General features: G+C 42.5%; 1 protein-coding gene across 3 annotated transcripts in view; it reads right to left on the minus strand.

The window, feature by feature from the left end:
• Positions 1-2,564: 2,564 nt before the first annotated feature.
• The window catches only part of dipk2b (divergent protein kinase domain 2B), a 37,911-nt gene continuing 22,131 nt past the window's right edge, over positions 2,565-18,344 (minus strand). For all 3 annotated transcript variants that reach the window (XM_068040674.1, XM_068040673.1, XM_068040672.1), the window contains 2 exons: positions 7,286-7,574; positions 2,565-2,917 (listed from right to left, as the gene is read on the minus strand). In XM_068040674.1, the coding sequence (XP_067896775.1) occupies positions 2,571-2,917; positions 7,286-7,574 (636 nt within the window). In that variant the 3' untranslated portion in view covers positions 2,565-2,570. The remainder of the gene's footprint in view (positions 2,918-7,285; positions 7,575-18,344) is intronic.

Genomic DNA, 18,344 nt, shown 5'->3' on the forward strand with positions numbered 1-18,344 from the left:
AAATCTGATCTCCCCCACCCCCCCGCCAGACCGCGCAAAGTTTAAAGTTCACCCCTTCCCACCATCCCCTACACCCATTCCGTTTATTTGACTCCGTTTCCACCCCACCCCTGCAGTGAAAATCTAACTCCTCCCCCTCCCCACCAGGGTCACGCGCTTTTCCCCAGACTAGGAATTGAAGACGTGGGAGTGCCAGTCATCGCGCCATAGATCACAGTGGGCCTGGAAGATTTCAGGTAAGCTTATCTATATTCATTCATGTCATTTATTTAAATATTGAAATGCTGTTCCTGTTGCCCTGTGGCAGGGGGGCCCCCCCCATGGAGTCTCGCTGCCGCCGGGAGGATCAGGCCAGGCCCTCCCAGCATCTGCCTCCGTGGTGGACCGCTGCTGGAACCATCTTCCGCACCCGCCCCCCCACCTCACCCCTGCCACAGAGCCTGACGACGTGGGCTTGGTAAAATCCAGCCCAGTGGGTTGATTGTACTGGTACTGGTCTGATTTTACTTTTTAAAATATTCATTTCAACATCTTTTATATGTTTTGGATCTTCTCTACTTTTTTTTATTTTGTAACAATTTACTTACTAAATTGGACATTCTGTCCCACTTCTAATGCCATTTTGTTTTTTTTTTCCAAACTGATTTTTCCCCCATAGGTAGGTCATGTTAAACTTAATTTTCAGCTTTTGTATTTGGAATTTTTAAAATGCATACATGTGATGATGTAATCGTTGAAATGGAAGACTTTTATTGTAAGCCCCTGGTTTACAGGTTCTAAGCATATAAGCCAGCAGGTTCCAGACATGAGAAAAAGTTGGGGTTTAAGAGAGTCCATTGAGATCTCAGAGCTTACAACCAGCAAGCATGTACCTAGGTCATTGGATATATATTTAAAACATTTTTGTCCTGACCGTCTCCAATCATGAATTGCATATTCATCCTGCGAATGGAAGCTGTTTCCTCCTCCACGTGAACGGGAACAGAGTTTGATTATGCTCCAGTGCCAAATACTGGAGCAGGATGATGCTGATTTTCAGTCACATGGTGAACCTCTGATCCTGCCTTTGCCACCAGGGAGGGGTAGCCATTTCCCCACTAGGGGGAGCACGTGCACCCCACTGATACATGGATAGAAACAAATCAAGGAGGGACAGTAAGTTGCAATGTAAAAAAAAAATGCATATTGCCATTTGCACAATTTACCAAACATGTTAGGACCACAGAGATTGGGGATTATCAGGTGAAGCTTCAGATGAGCGTGATCTGTTTGAAGAGCCTCCAACCTTATTTGACAATGGAAGCTCAGTATTGATAATGGAATGAAACAATCACAAACCAAGTTGATGTGGACGTGCATCACAGAACTCTGAAATATCTGATGACTATGCAGCATGGAATGATGATTGTTCAGTTTGTCTAAATGAACATTTCCCATGACGTTTCTAACAGCAGATTGCTGAATGGCAAACGGCTGAGCAGGAAGTGGTACAATGAATGAGCTGGAGAAGCAGCTCGAATGGTTAAAAAAAAATGTTGATTTGGAAAATCCCAACTATTCTAAGTTGTGCTAGTGCTGCATAACTCCTGGCTCTGACAGGCTGGGTCCTGCCTTCACATCCCAGTTGCTTTAACTTACTGTTAGCGTTGCTAGGAGAGTTCCTTTGATCGATAATATACTTATATACCACATTGTTGTTTCCAAACATCTCAAGTTCTTCAGACAGTAAATTACTTTTTAGAGGGCAGTAATAATTTTTGTGTAGGAAAACGTATCGATTACATCCCACAAACAGGAATAAGATGAATAAATAGTTAATGTTGTTTTCTAACAGTGGTACTGAGGAGCGTGAAATGTTGACCAGATCTCTCTGCTTTTTCTAAAAGAAAAAATAGTGCTTTAGCTTGTCTTGAGCAAGCTGATGGCACCTTATCTGAGCAAAAGCACCTCCAATAGTGCACCACTTGCTCCTTACAGTATGCACTCAAATCCTGTTTTGAATTGGAACCCACATCTTCTGATTCACAGGTAATAATGTTACCAACTGAGTTCGGCTGACATTTCTTTCATTCATTCTTAGGACATGGGTGTTGCTGGCAAGGCCAGTATTGATTACCTTGGATGCAGTTGATTGATTTCCTTGGCCAATTCAGAAGGCAGTTAAGAATAGTCATGTTCGTATGGGACTGGAGTCGCACACAGGCCAGACTGGGTCTCTTTCACTTAAGGATATTACTGAATCAATTGGGTTTTTGTGACAATTGGACAGCTTCATGGTCACTTTTATGGATATCACCTATTTATTTCTGGATTTTGTTTTAAACATTGCAAATTCTCAAACTGCCATGATGGGAATTAAATTTACATTCTCTGTATTTTTAGTCCAGACCTCCAGATTACTAATCCAATAACATAACCATTGCAGGACCATACCGCCTAGATAGCATTTGTATTGGAATGCCATTATTACCAATACCAAGGATTCATTTCAGTTCAGAAAAACACAGACTTTGCAGACTTAGGATCTCTCCTACGTTGAGAAGCAAAACGCACACAACACAAACTGGATATCAATAGCCTTTAATGTATTTGCATTCTGGATATCTGTATTCAAAACGAGGATCACAAGATCGCTGGGATCTTAACAATTCCATAAGACAACTAGCTGCCTCAAGGGTAACCTTGGTAGAGAGCATCTCATCACTGCAGAGACTCAGAAATCTATCTATTTTCTGTTGGAGAGATGGAGAAGAGCTGAATTTGTCTGCTAATAAGTGAGACAGGAGGTCCCTGCACACCTTTATAAAGTTCTGTGCCTCACTGACGTTCCCACAAGGTGAAAGCTCCGTTTTACAGTCTGAAGCCAAACAAGAGAAGACATCGTTTTCTCCATGTATTTCGTGTACAAATTCCTTATCTGCAGAAACATGGCATAACATGTAAAGGAATCATCATATATTATTAAATATACGCAAACACAAAACTTGCTTGGCACTGAAAATTGAGCAACGTGGGCCGGAATTTTACACCCCCTGACCCCCAAAGAGTGGGTTGGTAGAGGTGGGGGGGGGGGGGGGAAAGGAGGAGGAGTTGACCTAAAATGGAGTGGGAGGCTCAGCAGGTAGGTGGGGGGGGGGGTGGCGGGGGCCTTCCCAACCTGCTCCTGCCTCCGCCGCCATTTTACACTGGGCAGCAGTGGCGAAAACCGGCCCACCCGCCCCAGGCCAATCAAGGCCCTTAAGTGGCCAGTTAACACCCATTTAAGGGCCTCTGCTCGCCGCCACGGGGATTTTACCCTTGGCCGGTCAGGCGGCCCAGGCCTGACAAAAGCTGCCTGACAAAAGCAGGCGGCTTTCTGACAGCCTGGGGGCGAGACCTCATTATCAGGTGCCCTGTGCCCGACAGAGGGCCACACCCGATGTTCCAACCCCCCATCCCCCCACACCCCCACACTTGCCTCGCCACAGCCCAACTGATCATCCTTGGCGAGGCCCCAAAAACTTATCTTTTCCCGGGGGCTTCATTCCTCTTGTTCTTGAAGCTGGGTTGGGACTAAGAGCTGCCGGTCCGCTGATTGGCCGGCAGCTCCATTAGGCGGGACTTAATGCCTCAATGAGGTGGAAGTCCTGCCTCAGACCAATTAAAGGCCTGGGCACCGCAAAATGTGGTCTGGATCCCCAGGCCAGGCAGAGGCGGGTTCACCACCTGACTTCAGTTGATGGACACTCCCGTCCATCGAGGTTAAAATTCAGCCCATGGTTCAAATCTGTTGAACTTGTATTTACTGCAGTAAGTGGCTTGAATGAGAGAGAGACTTGGAACAAACTCAGAACCAACTCATTCATGAATCGGAATATTTAGTCCCAGTAGCAATAAACCAGTATTTCTATAATCACAGGCAGCACAAATTCTGGGGGTGAATTTCCAACAGGATTCATAAAATCATGCAATGGTTGCAGCACAGAATGAGGCCATTCAGCCCGTTGTGTTTGCACCGCTCTCTGAGAGCAACTCACTTTGTCTCACCCTCCATCTTTTCCCCGTAACCCTGCAATTTTTTTCTCTTCCTATAATAATCCAATTCTGTTTTGAGGGCCTCAATTGAATCTGCCTCCGCCACACTCTCAGGCAGTGCATTCCAGATCCTAACCACTGGCTGCGTAAAAATGTTTTGCCTCATGTCACTGTTGCTTTTTTTCCCCAATCACCTTAAATCTGGTTCTGGATCCTTTGACCAATGGGAGCAATTTCTCCCTATCTACTCTGTCCAGAACCCTCATGATTTTCAACACCCCTATCAAATCTCCTCTTAATCTTCTCCTAGGAAAACAGCCCCAGCTTCTCCAATCTATCACATAACTGAAGTTCCTCATTCCTGGAACATTCCCGTGAATGGTTCCCTCTTTAATGCCTTCACATCCTTCCTGAAGTGTGTTGCTCAGAACTGGACACAATACTCCAGTTGAGGCCGAACCAGTGTTTTATACAGGTTTATTATAACTTCCTTGCTTTTGTATTCTATGCCTCTATTTATAATGCCCAAGATCCCGTATGCTTTATTAATCGATACTCCTGCTTGTCCATTGTCACTTTGGTGAAGGGTTGCGGAAGTCCTGGAAAAATGGTGAATAGTATTTACATCAGTGTAAATAAGGACTGTTCTCTCTTTTTCAAAATAAAAGATTTTCCTGGCTCTTTTTGTTGAAGGCAGTGTCCCTACCACTTGCTGATGTTGAATTGACATCTCAGATATCAGATGGCTTTCTAATTGCTAGAAAATTGTGTTTTATTGAATAATTTAAGAAATAGCGATATTCTGTGACTGGGTGAGGAAAAAAGACTTTCACAACCTCAGGACATCCCAAAACACTTTACAGCCAATTAAATACTTTTTGAAGTGTAATCACTGTTGTAATTTAGGAAACGTGGCAGCAATGTGATCATGACCAGATAATCTGTTTTTGTGATGTTGACTGAGGTATAAATATTCATCAGGATATCGGGGATAACTCCCCTGCTCTTCTTCAAAATAGTGCCATGGGATATTTTAGGTCCGCTTTAGAGAGCAGACAGGTTTAACATTTCATCCAAAAGACAATGGTGCAGCACTCCATCAGTACTGCCCTGGTGTGTCAGTCTAGATTTCTGGGCTTAATTCTCTGGAGTGGGATTTAAACCCACAACCTTCTAACTCAGATGAGAGTATTACCACTGAGGCACATGGGGGCATATGGGTTCTCAATAGATATTTGAGTTCAGATGGGCAAATGCTGATTCAATCTTGTGATCCCATTGTGGATTCGGTTATATCAGTATTTTTTTAATAGCCAGAAAATAGAGATGTAATTATACTATTGTGTATATAAATCATTTTTGGTGAATACTTACACAATACATCAGCTTCTCTTTAAACTCTTTGGGTTTGCTGGCTTTAATTTTATGGCTTCCATCACATACCTGCCATAATCCCTCATCAGGCATTTTTAGTGATGGGGATTAAATTAAAAGTAAAGTGGACGTCACTGTAAGTTAGTCTGCGGCATGTATCTCTTTTTAGGCATTGCCCCTTTTAATTTTAAACTAGGCTTTATACATATTTATTCAAGCCTTTTGGAATTGATAAGGTTAGGAGGCATGGGCAAGAAAAGGATTAAAATGTATTTTAAAAGAGCAGAGGTTAAACACAGTTTCATGTTCTAATTGTTCTTATTGAAATACAAAAGTCAGACTTCAAGAGAAGATAAGAACCTGCATGCTTATCTTGTCCAATATGAAGGATTCATATATGTTACTGTGTGAGACTTAATGAAGTGACCTTAAATGAGGAAAATAAGGTGTATGGGAAAATGAAGGGAAATAGCATATGAGATGAAGTCCACTCACCCATGTTGTCAATAGTTTGACTTTGCCTCTTGGTCACATATACATCTTGTAGTTTAGAGAGCTTCATGCCTTATAAGGGCATTTAGATTAGTGATTTATAGTTCACACAGCTGTAAAAAGGTGGCAGATTGTAACAGAACTTTATTTGAGCCCGAAATGTGTAAACTCACTACACATGGTTTCCCCAGCTAAACTATCTTGTTTGAAGGGTCAAACTTTGAACAAGTGAAATTTTACTTTTGTGCATATTGTCTAACAGTGAACTCACCTAAAGCTAGCTAGCTAATATGGTTAGCTAATGTGCTGAATTTGGGATTATCATATTAAGTAGCATTTTTGCAAATAGCATTTTTTGTGTTATATTATGGAGTCATCTTATGTGTAGAAGTAAGAGCAATTAAACAGTGGAATGACCCAGGAGCCTGTTGACCAGGGACAAGTTGAATAACTGCTCCTAATGAGGGAAAGATGAATGCTACTAAAAAAAACTCATTAAAATGTATTAATTTAAAATATATATATTAATTAATGTAAAGTTGTTTAAAATTAATTGATACAACAAGCTATAGTTATATAGCGATTTCAACATAGTGAAATGTCCCAAGGTGCACCACAGCAGCATTATCAAACAAAATTTGATACCAACCCACATAAGGAGATATTAGGACAGATGACCAAAAGCTTGGTCAAAGAGTAAGGTTTTATGGAGTGTCTTAAAGGAGGAAAGAGAGGTGGAGAGCTTGAGGGAGGGAATTTCTGTGCTTAAGTCCTCAGCAGCTGAAGGCACAGCCGTCAATGGTGGAGCGATTAAATTTCAGGATGCAGAAGAGGCCAGAATTGGAGAAGCGCAGATGAGCTGGAGATTAGAGAGATAGGGAGGAGGGAGGCCATGGAGGGATTTGAGAACAAGGATGAGAATTTTAAAATCGAGGCATTGCTTATTCCAGAGTCAGTGTAGGTCAGGGAGCAGAGGGGTGACAGATGAATGGAACTTAATGTGAGTTAGGATAGAGGCAGCAGAGTTTTGGATAAGCTTAGGTTTATGGAGGTTAGAAGATGGGAGTTCAACTAAACATGTTTGGAATCGTCAAGTCTAGATAACAAAGGCATGGATGAGGGTTTCAACAGCAGATGAGCAAAGGCTGGGGTGGAGTCGGCAATATTACAGAGGTGGAAGTAGGCGGTTCTGGTGATGGTGTGGATGTGTGGTTGGAAGCTCATCTCTGGGTCAAATGTGACCCCAAGGTTGTGAACAGTCTGCTCCATCCTCCGACAGTTGCCAGGGAGGGGGATGGAGTAACAGAAGTGAATTGTACAAAAAAGTTACAACATTTAGGCAGTATTTAACGGCAACATATGTAATATGTCCTGTTAACTAAAAGGCTACAGCAGGAATACCTACCTTCCTTTTTGTCAATGATGCCTATTGTGCTGGTGTCTGTGATGTAAAGACGTCCATCTTCAAAAGTGCCAAACATGTTATCGTGGACGCTGGTATAGTATAAGAAATAATTCAAGTCATTGTTTCTCAGAGAGTGAGTAATTTGCAGAAGCTGGTAGGCTATATCTGCAGTAACCTCAGAAGATGCATTATAAAACTCTCTGATAGGAATAGTCCACGGAGTCACAATTACTCGACCACAAGAACCAAAGTATCGCACAAATGGCCAGCCTTCTATCCCTGGAAAAAGCTGAAAGAGCATCTTTGTCAGTTTTGCAAGACAGTAATGGATTTTTAGCAACTCTAATCAATTAAAAAAATTGTTAAGCAGTTCTGTTCCTTACAAACAAGGAGGTTAATAATGCATTGCTGACTGGTGCAGTCAGTGTTGACTCTGCTTTCAAGAGCGAGTTGGACTTGTCCTTGACTGGGTCAGAGATTGCAACATATAGAAGGTAAGTGGCTTTACAGATAATGTGGTCATGTGATCCCCTGGACTGGTTTTGATCACCGGAGAGGAACTTTCCAGAGCACTTTTTCTTTTATTTATTGACCCAAAGGTTTTCTCTTTTTTTTTTGCATCTTCCAGGTGATTACATGGCTGCAGGACAGGCTGGTGAAGCGAGTGTCATAGAGTTATACAGCACAGAAACAGGCCCTTCAGCCCATCGTGTCTGTGCCGGCCATCAAGCACCTGACTATTCTAATCCCATTTTCCAGCTCTTGGCCCATAGCCTTGTATGTTATGGCATTTCAATTGCTCATTTAAATACTAATAAAATGTTGTGAGGGTTCCTGCCTCTACCACCTCTTCAGGCAGTGCGTTCCAGATTGCAACCACCCTCTGAGTGAAAATGTTTTCCCTCAAATCCCTTCTAAACCTCCTGCCCCTTACCTTAAATCTATGCCCCCTGGTTATTGACACCTTCGCTAAGGGAAAAAGTTTCTTCCTATCTACCCTATCTATGCCCCTCAGAATTTTGTACACCTCAATCATGTCCCCCCTCAGCCTTCTCTGCTCTAAGGAAAACAACCCCAGCCTTTTCAGTCTCTCTTCATAGCTGAAATGCTCCAGCCCAGGCAACACCCTGGTCAATCTCCTCTGCATCCTCTCCAGTGCAATCATATCCTTCCTATAGTGTGGTGCCCAGAACTGTACACGGTACTCCAGCTGTGGCCTAACTAGTGTTTTATACAGCTCCATCGTAACCTCCCTGCTCTTATATTCTATATCTCGGCTAATAAAGGCAAGTATCCCATATGCCTTCCTAACCACTTATCTACCTGTGCTGCTGCCTTCAGTGGTGGAAGTGGCCAGCCAGTATAGGAACTGCCATGGTGTGGGGCAGGCTCGATGGACTGGCTGGTCTTTTCTTGCTCATTGTTTCCCCAAGTTGATAAAAGAAACCTAAAAAGATCACCAATCTGAGTTTGCAGTGCACTAATGCTGATCACTGGTATTTCACATTTAAGCTGTATCAGTGGTGTGTCAACGCAGTTAGTTGAAAGGGAAATTGTGTTTGACAAATCCTTCCTTAGGTAAGCAGGCAAAACTGTATATGGTACTCCAGGTGTGGTTTCAGCAAAGCCTTAAATAACTGCATCAAGACTTCTTTGCTCTTACATTCCAACCACCTTGCAATAAAGGATATCATACCATTTGTCTTCCTAATTGCTTGCTGTAGCTGTATGTTAATTTTCCCTAATTCATGTTCAAGAACATCAAAATCCCATGAATATCAACATTTAGTAATCTCTCACCTTTTTAAAAAAAAATACTCTGCTTTTCCAGTTGTCCTTCCAAAGTGGATAATTTCACACTTCGCACATCATACTCCATCCACCATCTTCTTGCCTCCTCACTTAAGTGGTCCATATCCAACTGCAGGCTCTTTGCATTCTCCTTACAGCTTACTTTCCCACCTAGTTTTGCATCATCAGCAAACCTAGATATGTTACACTCGGTCCCTCAATCTAATTCATTAATATAGATTGTAAATGGCTGAGGCCTCAGCACTGATTCTTTTGATGTTCCACTCAATTCTACCATGCTGAAAATGGCCTGTTAATTTCAACTTGCTGTTTTCTGTTCATTAGCCGATTCGCAATCCATGCTAATATATTATCTGTAATTCCATGAGCCCTTTCTTGTGTAAGAACCTCTTGTGTGGCACCTTATTGGATGCCTTCTGAAAATCCAAATATACAGCATTGACTGGTACCCCTTCATCTACCCTGCTAGTTAAAACCTCAAAAACTCTAACAGATTTGTCAAACACAATTTCCCTTTCAAAAAACCGTGTTGACTATACTTAGTCATATTTTGATTTTCGAAGTGCCCTGTTACCATATCTTTAATAGATTCAAGCATTTTCCCTTCTACTGATGTCAGGATAACTGGCTTATAGTTCCGTTTTCTGTTTCCGTTCTTTCTTGAACAGCAGGGTTACATTTGCTACCTTCCAATCCATGGGACAATTCTAAAATCTGGGGAATTCATGAAGATCATAACTAATCACAATCAGAGCATCAGGAGAATGTGCAGAACCAGGGGACTGGCCACAAGCATTTGAAACAGATGCACAGCACAGCAGCAGCAGAGAGAGGTGAACAGCGTAGGAGAAAGAAAGATCATAACGTAACAGCAAAAGGAGGGGCAGAGGGAGTAAGTTTACAGGTAAACGTTTAAGTTAAACTACCTGGCTGGAGGTCTGCGCGTGCTGGGTTTGAAGAATGAAAAAAAAAATCTAAAAGTGACATCACAGGAAAGGCATAAGTTGATTGGTTGGTGAGTAACTGCTGTTAGGGATTGTGCATAAATAGCTGGAAAATTTGAAAAATGTAAAATTTTCTTTAAAAAAAATAACCCTCAAATAGCTACCTTATAAGTGGTAAAATTTATTGGTATTACTAAAGTTTAAATTAATAGTGTAAGTGGTTGGTGAGTCAAGGCATTAATTTAAAAAAAATAAAATTAGTTAATTAATCAAATAGTTAAAACACAATAAATATGGCAGGGAAGGTGATGTGTTGCAACTGTAGCATGTGGGAGTTGGTGGCCACCAGCAGGATCCATGGCAACCACATCTATAGTGTCTGTGGCTTGAGGCACTTCGGATCAGCGTCAGTGAGCTGGAGGCCAAGCTCCAGACACCGCGATGCATCAGAGAGGGGGAAAGTTACCTGGGCACTTCGTTCCAGAATGCAGTCACACCCCATAGGATAGCTAGTGTCTTCTGATTTGGCCAATAGTCAGGGATAGGAGGGTGTGACTGCAAGTGAGGCAGGTAAGGGGATCAAAGAGGAAGATGTAGAGGAGCCTCAGCCCTTGCAATTGTCCAACAGGTTTGAGGTTCTTTCAGCATGTATGGCTGAGAGCAAGGGCTGCAAGGTGGATGAGCAAACTGCCCATGACACCATGGTACAGGAAACAATTCAAGTGGGAATAAATAGGAATGTAGTGGTAGTAGGAGATAGTACAGTCAGGGGGATAGACACTGTTCTCTGTGGCCAAGAGCGAGAGTCCAGAAGGCTGCGTTGCCTACTTGGTGCTAGGGTTCAGGACATCTGCTCATGTCTGGAGAGGAACTTGCAGATGGAGGGGAGTTGTCTTGGTCCACGTGGGTACCAAGGACATAGATAGGACTAGGAAAGAGGTTCTTCATAGGAAGTATGAGCAGCTCAGGGCTAAATTAAAAAGCAGAACCTGAAAGGTGGTAATCTCTGGATTATTACCTGAGCCGCAAGTAAATTGGAGTTGGGTAAATAAAATTAGTTAAATGCATGGCTCAAAGATTAATGTGGGAGAAATGGGTTTCAATTCATGGGACAATAGCACCAGTACTGGGGAAAATGGAAGCTGTACAGTTAGGACGGTCTTCACCTGAACTGTGCTGGGACCAGTGTTCTGGCAAGTCATATAATGAGGGTGATAGAGACGGTTTTAAACTAAATAGTGGGGGTGAGGGATCAAGTGAGGGAAGATGTGATAATTTAAAGAGCGAGAAGGCAAGAGCACAAGGTAGCAACAAGGGAATTGATTATCTGAGTGTGGTAGGAAGGGACAGTGTGCATAAACCTAAGAGTGCGTCAGCAGATAAGGCTAGAGGTCATGAAAATAATAAAAAGACAGAATTAAAGGCACTCTATCTGAATGCATGCAGCATTCACAACAAGGTAGATGAATTGATACCAAAAATAGAAGCAAACAGGCATGATCTAATTGCCATTATGGAGATGTGGCTGCAGGGTGACCAAGGCTGGGAACTGAATGTTCAAGGGTATGCGACAGTTAGGAAGGATAGGCGAAAAGGAAAAGGAGGTGGGGTAGTGCTGTAAATAAAGGATGCGATCAGTACATTAGTGAGAGAAGACCTTAGATTGAAGGATCAAGATGTAGAATCAGTTTGGATAGAGCTAAGAAACAGCAAGGGGCAGCAAATATTGGCAGGAGTTGTTTATACGCCACCAAACAGTGTAGTGGTAATGTAGGGCACGGTATAAATCAGGAAACTAGAGGTGTGTGTAACAAGGGTAATACAGTAATCATGGGGGTCTTCAGTCTACATATAGACTGTGTAAACCTAATTAGCACTAATGCTGTGGAGGGTGAATTCCTGGAATGTATACGAGATGCTTTTCTAGAACTGTATGTTGATGAACCAACAAGAGAATGGGCTATTTTAGATCTGGTATTGTGCAGTGAGAAAGGGATAATTAATAACCTTGTTGTTCAGGAGCCTCGAGGGAAAAGTGACAATAATATGATAGAATTTTACATTGAGTTTGAAAGTGATGTAGCTCAATCTGGAACTATAGTCTTAAAGCTAAACAAAGGAAACTACGAAGGTTTGAGGGGCACGTTAGCTGTGGTAGATTGGGAAACTACATTAAAAGGTATGAGGGTAGACAGGCAATGGCTAGCATTTAAAGAATCAATACATGGTTTATCACAAATTTACAAATCTTTGAGGCACAAAAACCCAACACGAAAGGTGATCCAACCACGGCTAACAACAGAAGTTAAAGATTGCATTAGATGAAAGGAAGAAGCTTATAAAGTTGCCAAAAAAGTTGTAAGCCTGAGGATTGGGAGCATTTTAGAATTCAGCAAAGGAGGTCCAAGTAACTGATAAAGAAAGAGAAAATAGAAAAGAAAGTAAACTATCGAGAAACATAATCTACTGTAAAAGATTCTACAGGTATGTAAAAAGGAAAAGATTAGCAAAAACAAATGTGGCCCATTACAGGCAGGAACAGGGGAATTTATAATGGAGAATAAGGAAATGGCAGAGAAACGAAACAAATACTTTGTTTCTGTCTTCAACCTCCCAGAAATACTAAAGAAACAAGGGACTAACGAGAATGAGGAACTGAAAGAAATTAGTATTAGTAAAAAAGTTGTACTGGAGAAATTAATGGTACTTAAAGTTGATAAATCCCCTGGACCTGATGATCTACCTCCCAGAGTGTTGAAAGAGGTGGCTGTAGAGATAGTGGATGCGTTGGTGATCATCTTCCAAAATTCTATAGATTATGCAATGGTTACTGAGGATTGGAAGGTAGAAAATGTAACCTCACTATTTAAGAAAGGAGGGAGAGGAAAAACGGGGAACTACAGACCTGTTAGCCTGACAGCAGTAGGAACATAGGAACAGGAGTAGGCCATTCAGCGCATTGAGCCTGCCCCGCCATTCAATATGATCATTGCTGCTGATCCACTTCAATGCCTTTTTCCTACACTATCCTCATATCCCCTTATGTCATTGTATTTAGAAATCTGTCAATCTCTTTTAAACATACTCAATGACTGAGCTTTCACAGCGCTCTGGAGTAGAGAATTCCAAAGATTCGCAACCCTCTGAATAAAGAAATTTTTCCTCATCTCTGTCCTAAGTGGCTTCCCCCTTATTTTGAAATTGTGTCCCCTGGTTCTAGACTGTCCAACCAGAAAAAACATCTTAGCTGCATCTACTCTGCCTATGCCTTTTGTGGGTTTCGATGAGATCACCTCTCATTCTTTGAAACTCTGGAGAAATGAGGCCAGTTTCCCTAATCTCTCTCCAGAGGACAGTCCCACCATCCCCAGAACAAGTCTGGTGAATCTTCGTTGTACTGCCTCTATAGCAATAATATCCTTCCTAAGGTAAGGGGACCAAAACTGCACACAGTACTCCAAGTGTGGTCTAATCAAGGTTCTATACAATTGAAGCAAGACTTCACTACTCCTATACTCAAATCTTCTTGCGATAAAGAGGCGGCGCAATGGTTAGCACCGCAGCCTCACAGCTCCAGCGATCCGGGTTCAATTCTGGGTACTGCCTGTGTGGAGTTTGCAAGTTCACCCTGTGTCTGCGTGGGTTTCCTCCGGGTGCTCCGGTTTCCTCCCACATGCCAAAAGACTTGCAGGTTGATAGGTAAATTGGCCATTATAAATTGCCCCTAGTATAGGTAGGTGGTAGGGAAATATAGGGACAGGTGGGGATGTGGTAGGAATATGGAATTAGTGTAGGATTAGTATAAATGGGTGGTTGATGGTCGGCACAGACTCGGTGGGCCGAAGGGCCTGTTTCAGTGCTGTATCTCTAAACTAAACATACCATTAGCTTTCCTAATTGCTAAGTAGCTGGGAAAATGCTGGCATCTCTTATAAAGGATGTTATAACTGGACACCTTGAAAATAATGGTAGGATTGGGCAGAGTCAACATGGATTTATGGAAGGGAAATCATGTTTGACAAACCTATTGGAGTTTTTTGAGGATGTAACTAGCAGAATAGATAAGGGGGAACCAGTGGATGTGGTGTATTTGGATTTTCAGAAGGCTTTTGATAAAGTCCCACACAGGAGGTTAGTAAGCAAGATTAGAGCACATGGGATTGGGGGTAATATACTGGCATGGATTGAGAATTGGTTAATGGACAGAAAACAGAGTAGTGTCAGGCAACCTCCCCCCCGCCAAGACTGAGGCACACATTATTTTGCCATATGAACAAAAACTTAAAATTACAAGCCCTGACTGGAAGGACATTTGCATAGTACCAGACAATGTTGAAACAATGGGGACCCAGTTGTTGCTTCCCCAATACACAGAAGTGGTCAGACCAATTTTAGTCACATGACTAACTGGCTGTTGCAGAGTTTTGAACTGAGTGTTTTAAATTGGAGAAAACAGGATCTGAAATGAGACAAAGCCGTGTGCTCATGGAGTAAAGATCTCTCCTGGAGCTGAAGCAAGACTTACAGCCTCTCCTGTCTGCCTGTTCCTGCTTCCATCTCCTTCCCACGGAACTGAATCTTGTGAAAACACATGAAACTCAGAGAGAAAGTTTTCCTATGTGAACAAGGTTTTAAGAAGACTACAGGGCCCCAACAAAAAGCAGGACTATTTACAGAAGTACCACAGTGAGCTCGAAGCACTGTAACAAGATATTTCCTCAAACTGTTCCATCTTCTCTTTTCTGTCCGTATTTGCATGTGTGTATCGTGTGTACATGCTAGCATGGGCACGTCACATATCCATGGGCGTGAACTCTATTAGAGTAAGTTTTAATAAAATTTCATCTTTCTTCTTTAAACCTGAGAGAGCCTGTGTGAATTGGTTTCTTTGTCTTATAATCTGCAAACTGTGAACAAGGATTTACAAACGGGGAGTTCAAAATACAGTGTGTTTAAAATTAAACCCTGTTACAATAAGACCAGGTGAAGATAGTAACAGACCCCTAGACACATTGCTCACCTGGTCATGACAGAAGGAATAAACGGATTATTCTCAGGTTGGCAGGCTGTGACCAGTGGGGTACCACAAAGATCAGTGCGTGGGCCCCAGCTGTTCATAATCTATATCAATGATTTGGATGTGGGAACCAAATGTAATATTTCCAAGTTTGCTGATGACACAAAATTAGTTGGGGATGTGAGTTGTGAGGAGGATGCAAAGAGGCTTCAGGGGGATTTAGACAGGCTAGGTGAGTGGGCAACAACATGACAGATGGAACATAATGTGGAAAAATGTGAAGCTATCCATTTTGGTAGGAAAAACAGAAATGCAGAGTATTTCCTAGGCAGTGAGAGATTGGGAAGTGATGTCCAAAAGGACCTGGGTGTCCTTGTTCATAAGTCACTGAAAGCTAACATGCAGGTCCAGCAAACAATTAGAAAGGCAAATGGTATGTTGGCCTTTATTTCAAGAGTACAGGAGTAAAGAGGTCTTGCTGCAATTGTATAGAGCCTTGGTGAGACGGCACCATTGTGTACAGTTTTGGTCTTCTTACCTACGGAAGGATATACTTGCCATAGAGGGAGTGCAACGAAGGTTCACCAGACTGATTCTTGGGATTGCGGGATTGTCTTATGAGGAGAGATTGAGGAGACTGGGCTTATATTCTCTAGAATTTAGAAGAATGAGAGGTGATCTCATTGAAGCAAACAAAATTCTTACAGGGCTCGACAGGGTAGACACAGGAAGGATGTTTCCCCTGGATGGGGGATCTAGAACCAGGGGACATAGTCTCAGAATAAGAGGTAGGCCATTTAGCACTTGAGATGAGGAAGAATTCTCTACCTCAGGGGGCTGTGGAGGCTCAGTCATTGAGTATGTTCAAGACAGAGATCAATAGATTTCTAGATATTACAGATATCAAGGGATATGGGGTTAGTGTGGGAAAATGGCATTGAGGTAGAAGATCAGCCATGATCTAATTGAATGGCAGGGCAGGCTCGAGGGGCCGAATGGCCTATTCCTGCTCCTATTTCTAATGTTCCTCCGTTCCTAAAACTAAACTAGATCAAGTAATTAGTTTAAAAACTAAAACAGAAGTTGATTAATTACATAAACTTTAAACAAGGCTAGATAGGGATGGTATTGCAGGTGATGTGTTGCAACTGCAGCATGTGGGAGTTTATGGGACAGCATTGCAATCCCAGACAACCATATCTGCAGTAAGTGTCTGCATCTCAAGGAACCTCAGCTCCAAGTTGATGAGCTGGAGTCTGAGGTACAGACAGTGCAGGGCATCAGGGAGGGGCAAGTTACCCGGGCACTTTGATCCAGGAGGCAGTCACACACATTAGATTTGGAAGTGGTGCAAGTCTGGTTAATGATCAGGGATAGGAGGATGTGACGGCGAGTCATGCAGGTAATGGAACCCCAGGGCTTTGCCCCTGTTTAACAGGTATAAGGTTTTGCTGCTTGTATGAATGAGGGCAAAGTCTGCAGGGTGAATTAGCAAACTGTCCATGGAACCATGGTATTGGAGGCCATTCAAGCGGGGTGTGAAAAGGAATGTGGTAGCGATATACAACAGTATAATCAGAGGAATAGGTATTAGTTTAGTTTAATTTTGTTTAGTTTAGAGATACAGCACTGAAACAGGCCCTTCGGCCCACCGAGTCTGTGCCGACCATCAACCACCCATTTATACTAATCCTATACTAATTCCATATTCCTACCACATCCCCATCTGTCCCTATATTTCCCTACCACCTACCTATACTAGGGGCAATTTATAATGGCCAATTTACCTATCAACCTGCAAGTCTTTTGGCATGTGGGAGGAAACCGGAGCACCCGGAGGAAACCCACGCCGACACAGGGAGAACTTGCAAACTCCACACAGGCAGTACCCAGAATTGAACCCCGGGTCGCTGGAGCTGTGAGGCTGCGGTGCTAACCACTGTGCCGCTCACCCACTGCGCCGCCCACAGTGTTTTCTGCAGCGCAATTGGAGTGGTGAAGGTTGTGTTGCCTGACCAGTGCCAGGGTTAAGGACATCTGCTTGTGGTTGGAGAAGAACTTGGAGTGAGAGGGGGAGGATCCAGTTGTCTTTACCCACATAGGAACCAATAGCACAGATAGAACTAGGAATGAGATTCTGCTGAGAGAGTTTGAAGAACTAGGATCTAAAGTAAAGTGCAGAACCGTATAGGTAATAATTGCTGGATTGTTACCTCAGCCATATGCAAATTGACTTAGGGACAAACAGATTAGAAGGTTAAATGTGTGGCTGAAAGAGTGGTGTGGAAGGCAGGGTGCTTTCAATTTATGGGGCATTTGCACCAGTACTGGGGAAAGTGGGAGCTGTTCCATTGGGAGTGGTTCCACTTAATCTGGACTGGGATCAATGTCCTGGCGAATTGAATATCTAGTGAACAGTCAGCAGGTGTAGTTCACATGGAGTTGCCAATGACATAGGTAGAAAGAGGGATGGGGTCCTGCAGGCAGGCTTTAGGGAGCTACAATAAGCAAGGATAGCATTCGATTAAAAGAAGAGGCTCATAATGTTGCACAAAATAGTAGTAAGCCTGAGGATTGGGAGTGCTTTAGAAATCAGCAAAAGGTCACCAAAAAGTTGATGAAAAGGGAAAAAATCAAATATGAAAGTAAGCTGGCTGGGAATGTAAAAACAGATTGTAAGATCTTTTACCAGTATATAAAAAGGAGAGTAGCTAAAGTAAACCGTGGTCCCTTGGAGGCAGAAATGGGAGAAATTATTATTGGCAAAGAGAAAACGGCAGAGACATTGAACGAATATTTTCTGTCTGTCTTTACTGTAGAAGGCACACGTTACATACCAGAAATACAGGGTAACCTAGGGACTAATAAAAGTGAGGAAATTAAGGTAATTGATATTAGCAGAGAAAAGGTACTAGAGAAGCATAAGGGACTAAAATCCGACAAATCCCCAGGACCTGATGGCCTACACCTGAGGGTTTGAAAAGAGGTAGGTGTAGAGGTAGTGGATGCACTGGTTATGATCTTAAAAATTTCCCTAGATTCTAGAATATTCCAGTGGATTGAAAGTTAGCAAATATAACACTGCTCCTCAAGAAAGGAGGGAGAGAGAAAATGGGGAACTACAGGCCAGTTAGCCTTAGAGCAGTTGTTGGGAAAGTGCTGGAATCTATCAACAAGGAAGTCTTAACAATGCACTGAGAAAATCATAGTATGATCAGACAAAGTCAACATGGTTTTATGAAAAGGAAATCACATTTGACAAATTTATTACAGTATTTTAAGGATG

The sequence above is a fragment of the Heterodontus francisci genome, chromosome 10, assembly GCF_036365525.1.
Source record: "Heterodontus francisci isolate sHetFra1 chromosome 10, sHetFra1.hap1, whole genome shotgun sequence".
Lineage (NCBI taxonomy): Eukaryota > Metazoa > Chordata > Chondrichthyes > Heterodontiformes > Heterodontidae > Heterodontus > Heterodontus francisci.